Source organism: Gorilla gorilla, chromosome 13, assembly GCF_029281585.2.
Source record: "Gorilla gorilla gorilla isolate KB3781 chromosome 13, NHGRI_mGorGor1-v2.1_pri, whole genome shotgun sequence".
Taxonomy (NCBI): Eukaryota; Metazoa; Chordata; class Mammalia; order Primates; family Hominidae; genus Gorilla; species Gorilla gorilla.
Window position 1 is genome coordinate 23,650,200 of NC_073237.2, and position 16,288 is coordinate 23,666,487.

At 45.1% G+C, this 16,288-nt stretch overlaps 1 protein-coding gene across 3 annotated transcripts; it reads right to left on the minus strand.

Moving 5' to 3' along the window:
- Window positions 1-1,038: 1,038 nt before the first annotated feature.
- LOC129523482 (spermatogenesis-associated protein 31A6-like) lies at window positions 1,039-7,249 on the minus strand. Of its 3 annotated transcripts, none has more exons than XM_055350099.2 (5): window positions 7,026-7,213; window positions 5,812-5,888; window positions 5,183-5,243; window positions 4,325-4,927; window positions 1,039-3,868 (listed from the first exon to the last, which is right to left on the minus strand). In XM_055350099.2, exons 1-5 carry the CDS (start codon window positions 7,211-7,213, stop codon window positions 1,192-1,194), a joined length of 3,606 nt encoding a protein of 1,201 aa, XP_055206074.2. In that variant the 3' UTR covers window positions 1,039-1,191. The 3 variants fall into 3 exon arrangements, with proteins under 3 accessions (XP_055206074.2, XP_055206073.2, XP_055206075.2); XM_055350098.2 differs by having other exon boundaries at window positions 5,812-5,906; XM_055350100.2 differs by having other exon boundaries at window positions 1,039-4,927; window positions 5,812-5,869; window positions 7,025-7,249.
- Between the last annotated feature and the right edge of the window lie 9,039 nt (window positions 7,250-16,288).

The following is a 16,288-nucleotide window of genomic DNA, read 5'->3' on the forward strand; positions in this document are numbered from 1 at the left end:
TGGGGGTAAATGTGGTTTTTCTAGGGGTCTGTGATCTGGGAGCTGGAGCAGAGACAGACCCTGGGGTGTGGCCAGGATGAGACACTAGGCCCCGCTAGGCCTGTCTAAGGGGTTGGAATGTCAGAGTCTCCTGGCTCACGGCACCACTGATGGCTCCCTCACAGACACCACTTTGCCTCCTTTTCAATTCTCTGTCTGCATCCCCTGTAGCTCTACAGAGTCCCACCATCAGAAGCCTCTGCACACACAGGCATACCCTACTCCATTCACCCAGAACTACTTCGCTGAAGCTGAGAGACATATAGGTGAGATAGACAAAGGCCGGTGACCCAGGAGCAGGGTCATTCACTCATCTGGGGCAGGGGAGTTCACGGCCCTCAGCAGCCTCCATGAAGGCTGCCCCCCGACCCCCCAGCCCCCACCTACACATGCACAGAGCTGGAAGGTCTGTCCCCACCGCCACTCCAGAGTGCGAGAAAGGGAGAGGCAGCGGGATGGGGACTCTCTGCTTTGCATGTTGGCTGAGCTAAGAGGGCCCATCTCCATCCCAGCCTTTGTCAGGGAGAGAAGGGGCTTCCCAGGGGCAGACATTATCTATTCTCCACCAGGATACCCAGGGTCAAGACTTCTCCCACTTCTGAACTCAGGGCCCAGCACTCTCCCACCCAAACTTCCACTATTTTGTGACACATGAAGGTACTCGGCTGTGGCACTTCCTGGAGCCTGCATGGAGGTGTTCAGTCCCGTGACATCTCTGCAAAGCTTCTCCCTACAGCTGCATGAAGTTTGAGGTAGAGTAAGTAGTGGAAAGATGGGTTGAACCTTATTTCAGAGTGGGACCTTCATAGGTTTTTCTCATCTTGTTTTTAGAATTTTTTGTTGTTTGTGTAAAGACGGTATTACAGAAACATAAGGTTCAGTGAAGGAACTCAGGATGAAGGTGGGCTTACAGCACCACTGTCAACATCCCTCCATGTCCTGTCGCTTCTGGAAACCAAGCCCACACCAAGCATGGCACAAATAAAAGCCATTGCCCTCTTATGAATAAAAAACCATATATATTGTGGAATATTAAATGTTCTGCATGTACTAACACGAGAGAAAATATTTTTTCTCTACACAGAGTGAATTTTTTCTTGGGGACTTGTTTTTCTCCAGGGAAGGCTAAAAAAGAATTTGTGACTGACCAAATCAGATAACTTCCCAAAGAAGACAGTGACTTGGACAGTGGTGATGGTGCCTAGAGGCACCGGATGTCTTCGGCCAGTGCTGAGGGGGACAGACTGGGGATACAGCTTTCTTGGGGTGCAAGATTTGGGGATGTTGCAGGCCCCATTGCTCATTGTTGCACCACACACTTTTCAAGGGCTGTTGATTTCTGATTTGCCTGTCTCTTTTGGGACAACCCTGGCTCTTGAGAGTGGCTTGTTGACTGCTGGCTGCATAGCTCAGTATTCTGCCATGTTTTGAGTAGAAGAGGTGCCTGTGGTTGCAGTGAAACCCACAGACTGGGGCTTGAAACTCCTGTTTGTGCTGATTTACCTTCAAGGCATGGCGCGCATGGCTAAGTGACATTTTCTCCTCCAGCATTTGTCCAACTGCCGTCATGAGACCCTGAGCTTCAGCACTGCTGCTGTACACACATGATCTGTTTTTTACTGTTTTTTGGCTCTCAGCAGTGACTGGTGCTGGCTTGCTTTTTTTCTTTAAAGAAATCCACTGAAAAAATTGCTTGACGTTTTCTCCAAAGTGGCTTATTGAAGGAGGCTGTTTCTTTGATGGCAGTAGCTTGACGCCTTCATCCCGATGGGTGTCTTCTGTTTTCCTGACTGGGGTAAGTTGAGGAGTCCTCAATCCTTTAAGCCTTTCTTCATGTTTTTCTAAGTTGGGCTTCCTAGAGTTCTCACTCTTGTGACTAGGGGGAAACATTGGTCTTTGGCTCTTGCATGAGCCTTGACAGTTTGGGTTTCTGGGCTCCTCGTGCACCAGGTTGCTCCTTCTGGCTGCCATGAGGTCACGTAGCTCCTGGGAAGCCCGCATGTTCCCAGTAGGCATGCTCTGGAGATGGCCCTGGGGCACTTGAGAAGCCAAATTCTCTGAAGCGTGGGGCACAACAGATGCTTGCCCATCTGGAAGGAGCACAACAGCGGCACATACTTGAGGCTGGGTCTCTGACTTTGTGGCCATTCCAGGCTCAAATTCAGTAACAACCTCCTCCATAAGACACAGCTTCCTTGGATCTTGGGAGACAGACACTCTAGGGTGTAGAGAGCTTTTGCTGGTCCCTGAAGCCTCGAAACCATGCACATCCTCACTTGTGGCTTGGAGGTTTGCCAGCATACAGGTTTCCAAGGGGACTCTGCATTGTGGCACTGCCTCCCTTGTCTCTCCAGCCTTTGAAGATTGGGCTCCTAAGCTCCTGCTCTGCTGGGTGCTGCCTGTGAGGCTGTACGTGAGGGGTTTAGATGGCCACCTGCCCTCCTGTCCAGCTGGAGGAGACTTCAAGGGCCCATGATCATTCCAAGATGGGATTCCTCGCAGTGCCCTCTGGAACTGCTTACATGCAGGTGAGGAGGCCAGAAGACTCTCTGGCATGTGAACAGATGCTTTGGTCAGCACCTGCTTTCTCAGACTTGCCATTGGTGGCTTTCTAAGGGACGTGGCCACCTCAACTTCTGAGCCAGCCCCAGATTCACAGGTGGCCGAGGAGGGACCCACAAGCTGTGTAAGGGACAAGGATGAAACCTTTTCCAGTTTAAAGCACTGAATGGGCTTGAGGACCCTGAGGGGTAGACCCCACCTGTGTTTGGCCCAAAACTTCACAATATGGGCTCCCAACACCTGCTGAGTACACGGCTCGAGGAAGGAAAGCACCTGGGCTGTGTTCACACAGGCTTTCCCACTTTTCGGGGCTGCTAGATTGCTGGTTTTCACGTGGGTGTTGGACACGGGAAGAGCCTGGTTGATAGCAAGCCAGGATTGACGCACACGCACGGGGATCAAGCCCTCATTGGTCTGGCCCAAGTTCCTGCCCATGTGGGCTTTCAGGATGTTTTCTATATGAGTCCTCTCTGTGCATCTTAATAAATCACTTCCCGAGTCACTCCTCAAGGGCTTCCTCATGTTCCTTTCCGACTCCTCAGAAGTCACCCCCAGAACCTTCCGTGGGAAGCTTTTCATGTCCCTGGATAGATTTTGTGGGGTCTCACCCAGAATTTGCCCCAGATGTGGGCATGGGTCCTTCTCTAGCTGGAACTTCACCTTCTGTGCCTCCTTGCTGCTTTCACCTGTGGACATGGAGGACTGCCAGGGCCTGGGTTTGCCCTTGGCCTGACTTGTCCCTGGTGATTCATCCTGAAGCTGCATCAGATCCAGAGACTCTTGGATCCTTCCCAGGTTGCCCCAGTGTTGGATGATCCACTTTTTTATGTGCTGCTCCAGTTGTCTCCAGAGTTCAGGACTGACTGGAAAGTTCTCAGGCAGAATGGATGTCAAACTTTCCTGGGGAAGGTTAGGAGTGGAGACACTAAAGACGTCCTGAGATTTTTGGACCCTAGAGGGTAAAGCCAACCTATCTTCTAGTTGTTTCCTCAACAAAGGCCATTCAGGGTGCTGAGTTTCAGGTAGGGAGAGAGCTTGCACTTTATTCTGCGATGCAGGGCAAGCTACTCCAGTGTTCTTAATCAGGGATGGAAAAGCAGGAGATAGGACTGGGAAAGAGGATTGAAGATGGGCCTGAGCCTCGGCCTGAGCCACAGGTGTGGGCCAGAATTGGGGTGTGGATGAAATAAAGGGTTGGCACTCAGGCCCCAGATGGGACAGGGGCTGGGCCTGGAAAAGCAGTGGGGACATTGTAGTCTCCCTTTGAATTGGGCAGACATTGGACATTTCATTGAAGAAGAAAGGAGGAGACTGTAAAGTATAAGACCTGTCAGTTACCCAGGCATTAGCCACCAGGGACTCGCTGTGCAGAGAGGGGAGGCCCCAGAAAAGCTGGCTATAATTCTTCCAAAAACTTTCCTGCAAGAGCCTAGGATCTGAGAGCTTCTGAGGTCCGGGCAGCTGTTTTGAGTTCTCTCCCACGTTCCAGAAGGGTTTTGGGGTTGTGGTGTCCTGCTCAGCATCCAGTGATTTAACCAAATTCCCCAAAGAATTTAAGTGCTTTTCTGGGGTCATTTGATTTGTAAATGATCCAACATTTTCTTTTTCTTCCCAAAGGTTGACCTTGGCTGTTTCTGTGATTTGTATCCCTATGATATTCTGGCCATCAGAGCTGAGCAAAAACGGGCTACCAGCTTCCATCTGACAGGTCTCTGGTGGGTGGCGGGAAAGATGATCTCGCCGGACTGATGAGTTGAAGGCGCAGCAGGTTCTGTTAGTCTCCAGCCACCAGGAGGAGGCAGAAACATGACTGTTTGAGCCACCAAGGCCTGAGATGGCTGGGACAGAAGCCACCAAATCCTCATGTGGAGACAAGCTTTGAGGGACGGTGTCCAGTGGAAGTGCCACTGAGTCACAGTGAGATGGAGTTATCAGTGTGGAGTCCCGTAGGGGAGGAGCAGTGAAGCCTTTTGGAGGAGGTGGAGAGCAGGCCAGAGGATCAGGGGTGTGTGGTGGGTGAGGGAAAAGTGCAGGTGGCTCGGGTGAGGGGTGTTCTAGGGGAAGGGAAGGTTCTGGTGGCTGGGAGGCACTTAGGGAGGAGACTGAGGTGGTCACTGGGCCTGGTGATGGGGTGGAGGCCAGATCCTGAGGATGCTTGGCTTGAGGATCCGGGGAAGCTAACGGGGAGAGAATGGGAGCAGCATCTTCCATAGGCTCATGAGAGGACCGGGAGGCTTCATCAGGTGCTCTTTCACCCACCTCACCTGGGGGGTCTGGACCGGAGAGCTGACCAAAGTCACCTTTGTCAAGGTGTGGCCCCGGGAGGCTGCAGGAGACAGGAGGCACGAGCTGCAGCCAGGAGCCGGTGGGGCTGGAGGGCAGAGTGGGTGCTCGGGCCACAGCCCCTCCACCACCCCACACCCTGACTGCCCAATTCTCCTGCTACTCCTCACCCCAGGGTTTTATTCCCATCCTCTGTCCCCCTGGTCTCCCCATCCCAGGTCAGCTCCAGGCTGCCTGTGGCCCTGGGGTCACGTCCCAGCCCTGGTAGGAAGGATGCAGGGAAGGGGAAGTGCCTCACCTCCGCAGTTGTGAAAGCAGGCCCCAAATCTCCTCCAGGCCTCTCGGGCACTCTCTACCAGCTGGAAATCAGGAGACTGGGTTAGGGCAGTGAGGGAGGGGCCTGGGATCTCACAGGAGGCTGAGTGGCTGTTTCTTTAGGGAGGACCATGGGGAATTAGACCCTGGAACCCACCCATCTGTGTCCAAAGCCACATGACCCCGACGGTAATAGCAAGGCATGGAGGACAAGGCTTTTTCATTCACAAAGGGCTTCCACACATGGACCCCCCACCCCCACAGTCCTCACAACTGCCCTGTGGGGAGAAAGGACTGGGGTGGTCTCAAAGAGGAATCAGCCTTAGCAGAGTTGAACAGCTGTTCCCAGGGAGCGGGAGGCCCCCTCACCCCCCTCTGCATCCAGGCAGGCATTGGTCTCCCCAGGACACACACACTGCCCCCTGCTGGGTAACGCCCAGTCCCTGGCCCACCATGGCTTCATTCCGGCATGGAATCTGAGAAGGACCCGGGGTTCTGATTTCCTTCCTAGGAGCCCCCACCTCAGGCTTCTTCAACTGACTTCTTCAGAGTCAGTTCCCTCCAGGACAGATGAGATCAAATTAACTCTAGTGTGCTCTGGCAGAGCCTTACCTCTCAGACTGTGGTTTTTCATCCTGCCTCTGGGCCTTCCCCTCCACCCTACTGGACACTGGGAGACACGATGATGTAGGGAGACAAGATGACGCAGAGAGACAAGATGACAATGGGAGACAAGAAAGGGCGAGAAGCTAGGACCGGCTCTCCCTCTCTGCCCCAGCCCAGCTGCAGCACGCTGCACTCAGGAACCGCATGGCTCTCTCTGTCTTCCTCAGGGAGCTCTGTGTTCTTCCTCCCACTCATGCTTAAATGGATGATAAACTGCTTTTCTTCTTAGAAAAACAGCAAGAGGGGGCCGGGCGCGGTGGCTCACGCCTATAATCCAAGCACTTTTGGAGGCCAAGGTGGGTTGATCACCTGAGGTCAGGAGTTTGAGACCAGCCTGGCCATGGTGAAACCCCGTCTCTACTAAAAATACAAAAATTAGGCAGGCATGGTGGTGGGTGCCTGTAATCCCCAGCTATTCAGGATGCTAAGACAGGAGAATCGCTTGAACTCGGGAAGCAGAGGTTGCAGTGAGCCGATATCACTCCATTTCACTGCAACCTGCGCCACAGAGCGAGACTCCATCTCAAAAAATAAAATAAAATAAAATAAAATAAAATAAAATAAAAATAACACACACACACACACACACACACACAGAGGGATTTTCAATATGAGGTCCACCACGGATGCCTTCAGTCCCTGTTCCTCTGCTCCAGGAACACCCAAGTTCAGGCCAGCAGGCACTGCTGAGCTGTCAGGTAGGATTCTGCTTCTCAGGAGACCAGAGGAGACACCAGGCACTGGTGGGAGGCCCTCGGGGGCCCAGCACAGGCCCCAGATCACCCCACACAGGGGAGGCTGGGCCCTGAGCCACCTGCCCCAGAAAGGGTCTGATGAGCCAGGGCTCAGGGCCTGGTCTCGGACAGAGACCTCCCCAGTCTCATGACTGGTACTGGTGCTGAGTCCACTGGTTTGATTTTGCCTTGATGCCTCCTGTGCTCCCCCACAGATGGACTGAGAGCTTGGGATGGAAATCCCAGTACACTATCTATCCCTACCAACCCCTGGCTGCCCTGCCTCTCCCTGGAAGGATGATGTTCTGGTCTCTTCTGAGACTTCCCATCATAGAAGGCTCTCCACTGGATTTGGAAAAGTGGAACTAATAATAAAAAGAAAGGAGAGAATCAAGCTCTGTGGGTCGAGACTGAGGGTTCCTTACCTTTCTCTTCCCAGGCGATGGTGATGGTCGGTCACCACAACGGAGGTAAGATAAGCAGGGGAGTAATAGGAAGAAGAACCCCAGGGCAAACACCAAGGTAAGGAAGATATCCAACACCCATGGTGTGGAGCTGGGGGCGTTTAGCGATGAGGCACTAAGTAATTTTAAAGGAAAGGGAAGATTCTCCATGTGAATAGGCACGTTGCTTTCAAGCAACTGAGCTCTGGGCAGCCCCGTGGAGACTAGGGACTGGGGCCCAGGCCTGCGTCACAGAGGTGGGGCCTTGATGTCACAAAGGGCTCCTTTGTTGGGGAGGGACAGTGGGAGGGGGAGGGAGAGGGGCAGGGGAGGGGGAGACTGAAGCACAGCCCGTCCCCACCTCCCAAGCTGGGGATCCCTCCACCATCCCACCTTCTAGATCCCTCCTTCCCACTAAGTTTTGTCAGTGATAGCCAATTTTCTATTCTTTCTCCCTGGAATATAGATATTACCTGGTTCCTTTTATCTGTTGGAGACGGTGACTTGAGGTTACCTATTTTATAGCCCTTGAAAATCTGAAGTTCTGAAATTTTGGTTATGTACCAGGGATTTTCATTCTCAGAATCTCGTTCATCCTCAACTCCAGCTTTCCCACACTATGTTTTCGTCTTGTATCAATCCAGGGACAAAATGTAAATTTCTTTTACTCTTATTTAGTTTTGCAAATTTTGAATAGTAAGTTTTCAAAAATTATTTCTATCTCACTTTCAATCAAAGGGAACTACCCACATACAATTAAGATTTTTTTGTCTTTTAAAATTTTATTTATGTACTTATGTATTTATTTTAACTTTCGGGATACATGTGCAGGACATGCAGTTTTCTTACATAGGCAAATATGTACCATGGTGATTTGCTGCACCTATCCACCCATCACTTAGGTATTAAACCCAGCACGCATTAGCTATTTTTCCTGATGCTCTCCCTACCACTGGCCCTCCCTCGACAGGTGCCAGGGTGTGTTGTTCCCCTCCCAGTGTCCATATGTTCTCATTGTTCGGCTCCCACTTGTAAGCGAGAACATGTGGTATTTGGTTTTCTGTTCCCATGTTAGTTTGCTGAGGATAATGGCTTCCAGCTTCATCCATGTCCCTGCAAAGGACTTGATCTCATTCCTTTTTATGGCTGCATAGTATTCCATGGTGTATATGTACCACATTTTATTTATCCAGTCTATCATTGGTGGGCATTGGGTTGATTCCATGTCTTTGCTATTGGGAACAATGCTGCAATAAACATACACATGCATGTATCTTTGTAATAGAATGATTTATATTCCTTTGGATATACAATAATGGTATATCTGCCACAGCCTCTGTGCTGCACTGTGGGGAATTCTGCCCAGCACAAACCACCCAGTCTCCCTAGCACTGGCGGGGGAAAACCACCGGCTAGACCCGCAGTAATGGCGGTCACCCTTCCCCCCAGGAACTTGGTCTTCTTAGGCAGACTCCAGGTGCTGTGCTGGCCAGTGGGGATTCCATGCCAGTGGGTCTTAGCTTGTGGGGTTCTGTGGGAGTGGGTCTGCTTGGCTCCCTGGCTTCAGCCCCTATCTCATGGGAGTTGATGAATCTCCTGCTTCACTGGATTTCTGTGAGCCACCAGAGTATGCAGAAACTCCTACAGCTCAGTACCTGCCCAAGTGGCTGCCAGCTGGAGCCCCTGCTATGGGTCTGCACAACTTTGTGCTTGGGACCCAAGGCCCTGGTGGTGTGGACTCACAAAGGGATTACCTGTTCTGGGGTTTGCAAAAATCTGTGGGTAAAGCACAGTTCCCTGGGCGGGTAGCACAATCCCTCACTGCCTCCCTTGGCTGGAGGAGGGAGGTTCCTTTGCCCTGTGCAGTTCTTGGGTGAACTGTCGCCCAACTCTGCTTTTCCTTGCTCTCCATGGGTCACACCAACTGCCTAGTGAGTCCCAATGAGGGAATCTGGATACCTCAGTTAGAAATGCAGAATTCACTCGCTGTTTATGTTTGTCTCGGTGGGGGCTGCGGAGTAGAGCTGTTTCTACTCAACCATCTTGGCCCCTCCCCCCAATTAAAATAATTAATATTCAAAATTTGTAATTCTAATTATGAAACAATTATAAGTAGTTAAACCTTCAAGTGGTATTTCTGTAAATGTATAGCATTTACAGTTCTGGACTTGGTAATGCTTAAAGTGCACGATAACTTATGGGACTGCTACATAGGCATACCTCAGAGATACTGTGGGTTTGGTTTCAGGCCACTGTGGAGATGCGCTCTTTAGGGCAGTGCCCAATGGAAGTGCCATTGAGTCACGTTAAGACGGAGTCAGAATGCAGTCCAGCAGTCGGGGAGCAATGAAGGCTTTTGGAGGAGGTGGAGGGCAGGCCAGATAATGGAGGTGGGTATGATGGGTGAGGGGAAAAGGCAGGTGGCTTGGGTGAAGGGCGTTCTAGGGGAAGGGAAGATTCTGGTGGCCAGTTCTGCAATAAAACAAATATGGCAATGAGGCAAATCACACAGAATTTTTGGTTTCTCATTGCATATAAAAGTTAGGTCTATGCTATACTGTAGTCTATTAAGTGGGCAATACCATTATGTCTAAAAAAGTCAATGTACATACCTTAGTCAAAAATTATTTTACTGTTTAAAAATGCTATTGATCTCCTGAGCCTTCAACATCATGATCTTTTTGCTGGTCAGTGGCCTTGCCTCAGTGTTGTGGCTGCTGACTCATCATGGTGGAAGCTGCTGGAGGTGAGGTGGCTGTGACAATTTCTTAAAATAAGACAACAATGAAGTTTGCTACATCAATTGACTATTTCTTTCAAGATTCCTCTGTAGCATGCAATGCTGTTTGATAGCATTTTACCCACAGTAGAGCTTCCTTCAAATCGGAGACAATCCTCTCAAACCCTGCCACTGCTTTATCCACTAAGTTTATGCAATTTTCTAAATACTCTGTTGTCTTTTCAACAAGGTTCACAGCATCTACACCTGGAGTAGTTTCCATCTCAAGAAACCACTTTATTTGCTCATCCAAGTTCTCATTTGTTAAAATTTTCTCATGAGATTTCAGCAATTCAGCCACATCTTAAGTTCTCTTCACGTCGTTTAATCTTAGTTCTCTTGCTATTTCCACCACATCTGCAGTTACTTCTTGCACGGAAGTCTTGAACCCTCAAAGTCATCCATGAGGATTGGAATCAACTTCTTCCAAATTTCTTTTAATGTTAATATTTTGACCTCCTCCCATGAATCACAAATGTTCTTAATTTTAACCTCCTCCCATGAATTGCAAATGCTTCTAGAATGGTGAAACCTTTCTAGAAGGTTTTCAACTTACTTTGCCCAGATCTATCGAAGGAACTACTATACATGGTGGCTACAGCCTTATGAAATGTATTTCTCAGATAATCAGCCTTGAAAGTCTAAATTACTCATGGATCCATGGGCTGCAGAATGGGTGTTGTATTAGCAGGCATGCAAACAGCTTTAATTTTCTTGTAGTTCTCCATCAGAGCTCTTGGGTGACCAGGTAAATTGTCAATGAACAATAATATTTTGAAAGAGATCTTTTTTTAAAGCAGTAGTTCTCAGGTGTGAGCTTAAAATATTCATGTCGTAAACAGATGTGATGTCATTCAGGCTTTGTCCCATTTATAGAGCACAGGCAGAGTAGATGTAGCATAGTTCTTAAGGGCCCTAGAATTTTCAGAATGGTAGATGAGCTCTGGCTTCAGCTTAAGCCCCTAACAAAAGAGTCATCCTGTTCTTTGAAGCATTGAAGTCAGGCATTTATTTTGCTACCTGGCTGTGAAAGTCCTGGATGACATCCTCTTCCAATATAAGGCTGTTTTATCTGCAGTAAAAACCTTTGTTTAGTGTAGCCTCCTTTGTTGCTTCTCTAAGCTGATCTTATGGATGACTTGCTGCAGCTTCTACATCAGCACTTGCTGCTTTTCCTTGCACTTTTATCTTATGGAGAAGACTTCTTTCCTTAAACCTCATGAACCAATCTCTGCTAGCTTCAAACTTTTTTTCTGTGGCTTCCCAATCTCTCTCAGCCTTCAGAGAATTAAGAAGAATTAGGTCCTTGCTCTCGATTAGGGTTTGGCTTAAGGAAATGTTGTGGTTGGTTTGATCTTCTATCCAAACCACTCAAACCTTCTCTATATCAGCGATAAGTCTCTTTCACTTTCATACCACTCATGTGTTCATTGGAGTAATACTTTTAATTTCCTTCAAGAACTTTTTCTTTTCATGCACAGTTTGGCTAACTGTTAGGTGCAGGAAGCCTAGTTTTTGGCCTGTCTCAGCTTTTAACATGCCTTCCTCACTCACCTTAATCATTTCTCACTTTTGATTTAAAATAAGAGATGTGTGACTCTTACTTTCACTTGAACACATAGAGGCCTTTGTAGAGTTATTGTTTGGCCTAATTTCAATATTACTGTGTCTCAGAAAACAGGGAGACCTGAGGAGTTGGGGAGATGGAAGAAGGGCAGATCGATGGAACCATTCGAACACATATATGTATCAATTAGGCTCATTGTCTTTTGGAGCATGGTTTGTGATGCCCCAAAACAATGACAATAGTAATATCAATGATCACTGATCACAGATTACCGTAACAGATATAATGATAACAAAACATTTGAAATATTGCAAGAATTACAAAAATGTAACACAGAGATACAAAATAAGCACATGCTACCAGAAAAGTGGCACTGGTAGACTTGCTTGATGCAGGGTTGCCATAAACCTTCAACCTGTAAAAAATGCAATATCCGAGAAGCATAATAAAGTGAAGTGCAATAAAACAAGGTAAGCTTGTATATGTATGCATGCACACACCAGTACACATCCACCTATCCACACACAAATCTTTGTACAAACAAATCCTGTATTTTCAGTTCCAACAATACATCATTTGTACCTGAAAAATCTCTGTCATCCTTGTAGTATCCTTTTCTGTCTTTGTTATCAGGGTAATGCTGGCCTCATAAAAATGTTTGTGTTCCCTCCTCTTCAACTTTGGGAAGAGTTTGTGAAGAAATGGTATTAATTCTTCTTTAAACATTTGCTAGACTTCTCCACTAAGCTATCTGGTCTTGGATTTTCCTTTTTCAGGAGCTTTTTGACCACTGACTCAATATTTTTACTCATTATTTGTGTTGATTTTCTATTTCTTCATGTTTCAATCTTAATGGATGTATGTTTCTAGAAATTTCTCTATTTCTTCTAAGTTAAACAATTTGTTGACACATAGTTGTTTAGACTATTATTATCCTTTGTATTTCTATGGTATCAATTTTAATATCTGTTTTTTGTTCTAATTTTATTTATTTGAGGCTTCTCTCTTTTTTCTCAGCCTAGTGAAAGGTTGGTCAATTTTTATTATTTTTATTTTATTTTATTTTATTTTTTTGAGACTCAGTCTTGCTCTGTCTCCCAGGCTGGAGTGCAGTGGCGCAATCTCCGCTCACTGCAAGCTCTGCCTCCTGGGTTCATGCCATTCCCCTGCCTCAGCCTCCCAAGTAGCTGGGACTACAGGCGCACGCCGCCCCGCTCTGCTAATTTTTTGTATATTTAGTAGAGGTGGGGGTTTCACCATGTTAGCCAGGATGGTCTTGATCTCTGACCTCGTGATCTGCCCGCTCCCAAAGTGCTGGGATTACAGGCATGAGCCCCCGCGCCCAGCCATTATGTTTTCAAAAAATCAGCTTTTCGTTTCATTGATCTTTTCTATTGTTTTTCTAGTGTATTTCATTTATTTCTGCTATCATCTTTGTTATTTCCTTCCTTCTTCTAATTTTGGGCTTCATTTTTTTCTTTTCTACTTCTTTGAGGTTTATTTTTTATTTGAGATCTTTTTTCTTCATTTAGCACTTAACCTGTATAAACTTCCCTGTTAGAATTGCTTTTGCTTCATCTCATAAGTTTTAGTATGTTGTGCTTTCATTTTAGTTTGTCTCAAGATATTTTATTTCTTTTTTGATGTTTTCTTTGATCTATTCGTTGTTCAGGAGTGTGTTGGCAGATTTCCACATATTTGTCACTTTTCTAAGTTTTCTCCTGTTTTTAATTTTCAGTTTCATGCCACTGTGGTCGAAAAGAATACTTGATAAGATTTCAATCTTCTTAAATTTGCTAAGACTTGTTTTCTGGCCCAATATATGACCTGTGTAGGAGAATGTACTGTGTATGCTCGAGAAGAATGTGTATTTTGCTGTTTTGGAAAGTAATGTCCTGTATATGTCTGGTCCATTTGATCTATAGTGTAGTTCAAGTCATCTGTTTCCTTATTGATTATCTGTCTGAGTGATCAATCCATTGTTGAAAGTGGGATATGGAAGTCCCCTACTGTTATTGTATTATTGTTGTCACTTCTCTCTTCAGATTTGTTAATATTTGCTTTATATAATTAGGTGCTCCAATGTTGGGAGAATATATATTTGTAGTAATTATATCCTCTTGATGAATTGACCTTTGTATCATTCTATAATGACTTTCTTTCCCTCTTGTTACAGTTTTTGACTTAAAGTCTATTTTGTTTGTTGTAAGAATAGCTACTCTTTCTTTTTTTTTGTTCCCTGTCTTTCCTTTCAGTCTATGTGTGTCTCTAAAGGTGAAGTGAATCTCTTATAGGTGGCATATATTTGGTTATTGTTTTACTGTCCATTCAGCCACTTGTGTCTTTTCTAATTTGGTCCACTGATATTTAAAGTAACTATTGATAGGCATTTTGCAGTTTCTTTTTTCTTATATTTCTCTCTTGCTGTGCATGATTTGATTATTTTGATTATTTTCTGTAGTGGTATACTTTGATTCTTTTCTGTGTCTTTGTATTAATTCTTTTTTAAACATGTGGTAAAATTCTCATTTGTGTAAGTATTACATGTTTTGTCTTTGTGATTATCCTGAGGCTTACATAAAACATCGTATGCTCTCATGTGCCACATAAGGATGTTTTGGTCAATGATGGGCCACATATACAACGGTGGCCCCGTAAGGTTATAACATTTTTATTGTATCTTTTATATGTTTAGATACATTTGGATACACAAATGCTTATCATTGTATTACAGTTGCCTATAGCATTCAGTATAGTACAATGCTGTACAGATTTGTAGCCTGGAAGCAATAGGTTATACCATATAGCCTGGGTGTGTAGTAGGTGGTATTATCTAATTTTGTGTAAGTATACTCTATGATATTCACACCATGACAAAATTGCATAATGAGGCATTATTCAGAACATATCCACATTAAGAAATGTATGATTATAGTTATAATGGTCTATTTTAAGTTGATAACAACTTAACTTCAAGCATAAACAAAACCCTACACTTTACTCCCCTCCACTTTTTATGTTTTTTTTGATGTCAGCGTTTATTTCTTTGTTTACTTTGTAGTTATATTTATTTGTAATATTTTTTGTCTTTTAACCTTTTAAAAGTTAAAGTGATTATACTCCACCATTGCAGTATTAGGAATATTTTGAATTTGACTGTATAGTTACTTTTACTGGTGACTTTTTATAACTACATATGTTTTCATGATGCTAATTAGTCTTACTGCATTTCAGTTTGAAGAACTCCCTTTAGGATTTCTTATAAAGCAGATCTAGTGACAATGGACTCCCTTAGATTATTTTGGGGGGTTTCTGAAAAAGTCTGTAAGTCCTAGCCAGAGCAATTAGGTAAGAAAAAGAAATAAAAGGCACCCAAATTGGAAAAGAAGTGAAAGTGTCTCTATTTGAAGATGATATGATCTCATATAGAGAAAATTCTAAAGGCTCCAATTAAAAACTTAAAATTAAGAAACAAGCAAATTTGCAGAACACATAATTAACATTAAAAAAAACCTGTTATGTTTTTATATACTAACAGTTGAGTATCCCAGAAAGAAATTAACAAAACAATCTCGTGCCGGGCACAGTGGCTCATGCCTGTAATCCCAGCACTTTGGGAGTCTGAGGTGGGCAGATCACAAGGTCAAGAGATCGAGACCATCTTGGCTAACACGGAGAAACCCTGTCTCTACTAAAAATACAAAAAATTAGCCGGGCGTGGTGGCGGGCACGTGTACTTGGGAGGCTGAGGCAGGAGATTGGCGTGAACCCGGGAGGCAGAGCTTGCAGTGAGCCAAGATCACACCACTGCACTCCAGCCTGGGCGACAGAGTGAGAGTCCGTCTGAAAGAACACAATCTCATTTACAATAGCATCAAAAAATTAACTACTTAGGAAGAAATTTAAATAAGACAGTAAAATTTATATATACCAAAAACTATAAAACACTGATGAAAGAATTTGAAGAAGATACATACCCTTATTACTCAGCGTGATCTATAGATATAATGCAACCCCATCAAAATTTCAATGGCATTTTTCAAAGAAATGGAAAAAAGCAGTTCTAAAATTTGTATGCAACCACAAAAGACCCCAAAGAGTCAAAACATCCTTCAGCAGAAAAAACAAAAGTGGAAGCATCACATTACCTTATTCCAAACTAAATTATAAAGCTATAGTAATCAAAATAGTATGCTACTGGCATAAAAACAGACATGTAGGCCAAGGGAACAGAATAGAGAGCACAGAAAGAAATAAATCCATGACTTTACAATCAATTGATCTCTAGCATTGGTGCCAAGACTACACAATGATAAAAGTTTAGTCTCTTTATTAAATGGTGTTGGGAAAACTGGATATGCACATGCAGAAGAATGAAACTGAACCCTTATCTCACCCTGCGTACAAAAATTGTCTCAAAATGGATGAAAGACCTCAACATAGGACCAATATTGTAAGACTCTTAGACATAAATATCAGAGAAAAGCTCCTTGATACTGGTATTGGTAATAAATTTTCAGATTTGATACCAAAAGTATAGACAACAAAAGCAAAAATAGACAAATGGGAGTAAATCAAACTAAAAGCTTCAGCACAGCAAAGGAGACAACCAATACAATGAAGAGATAACCTAAAGAATGGGAGAAAATATTTACACACTATACATCTGATAAGGAGTTAATATCCAAATAAATTAGGAACTCAGACAATTCCAAAGGATCTTGTATTAGTCTGTTTTCATGATGCTGATAAAGACATACCTGAGACTGGGTAATTTATAAAGAAAAAGGTTTGGCCAGACACGGTGGCTCATGCCTGTAATCCCAGCACTTTGGGAGGCCGAGGCAGGCGGATCATGAGGTCAGGAGATTGAGATCATCCTGGCTAACATGGTGAAATC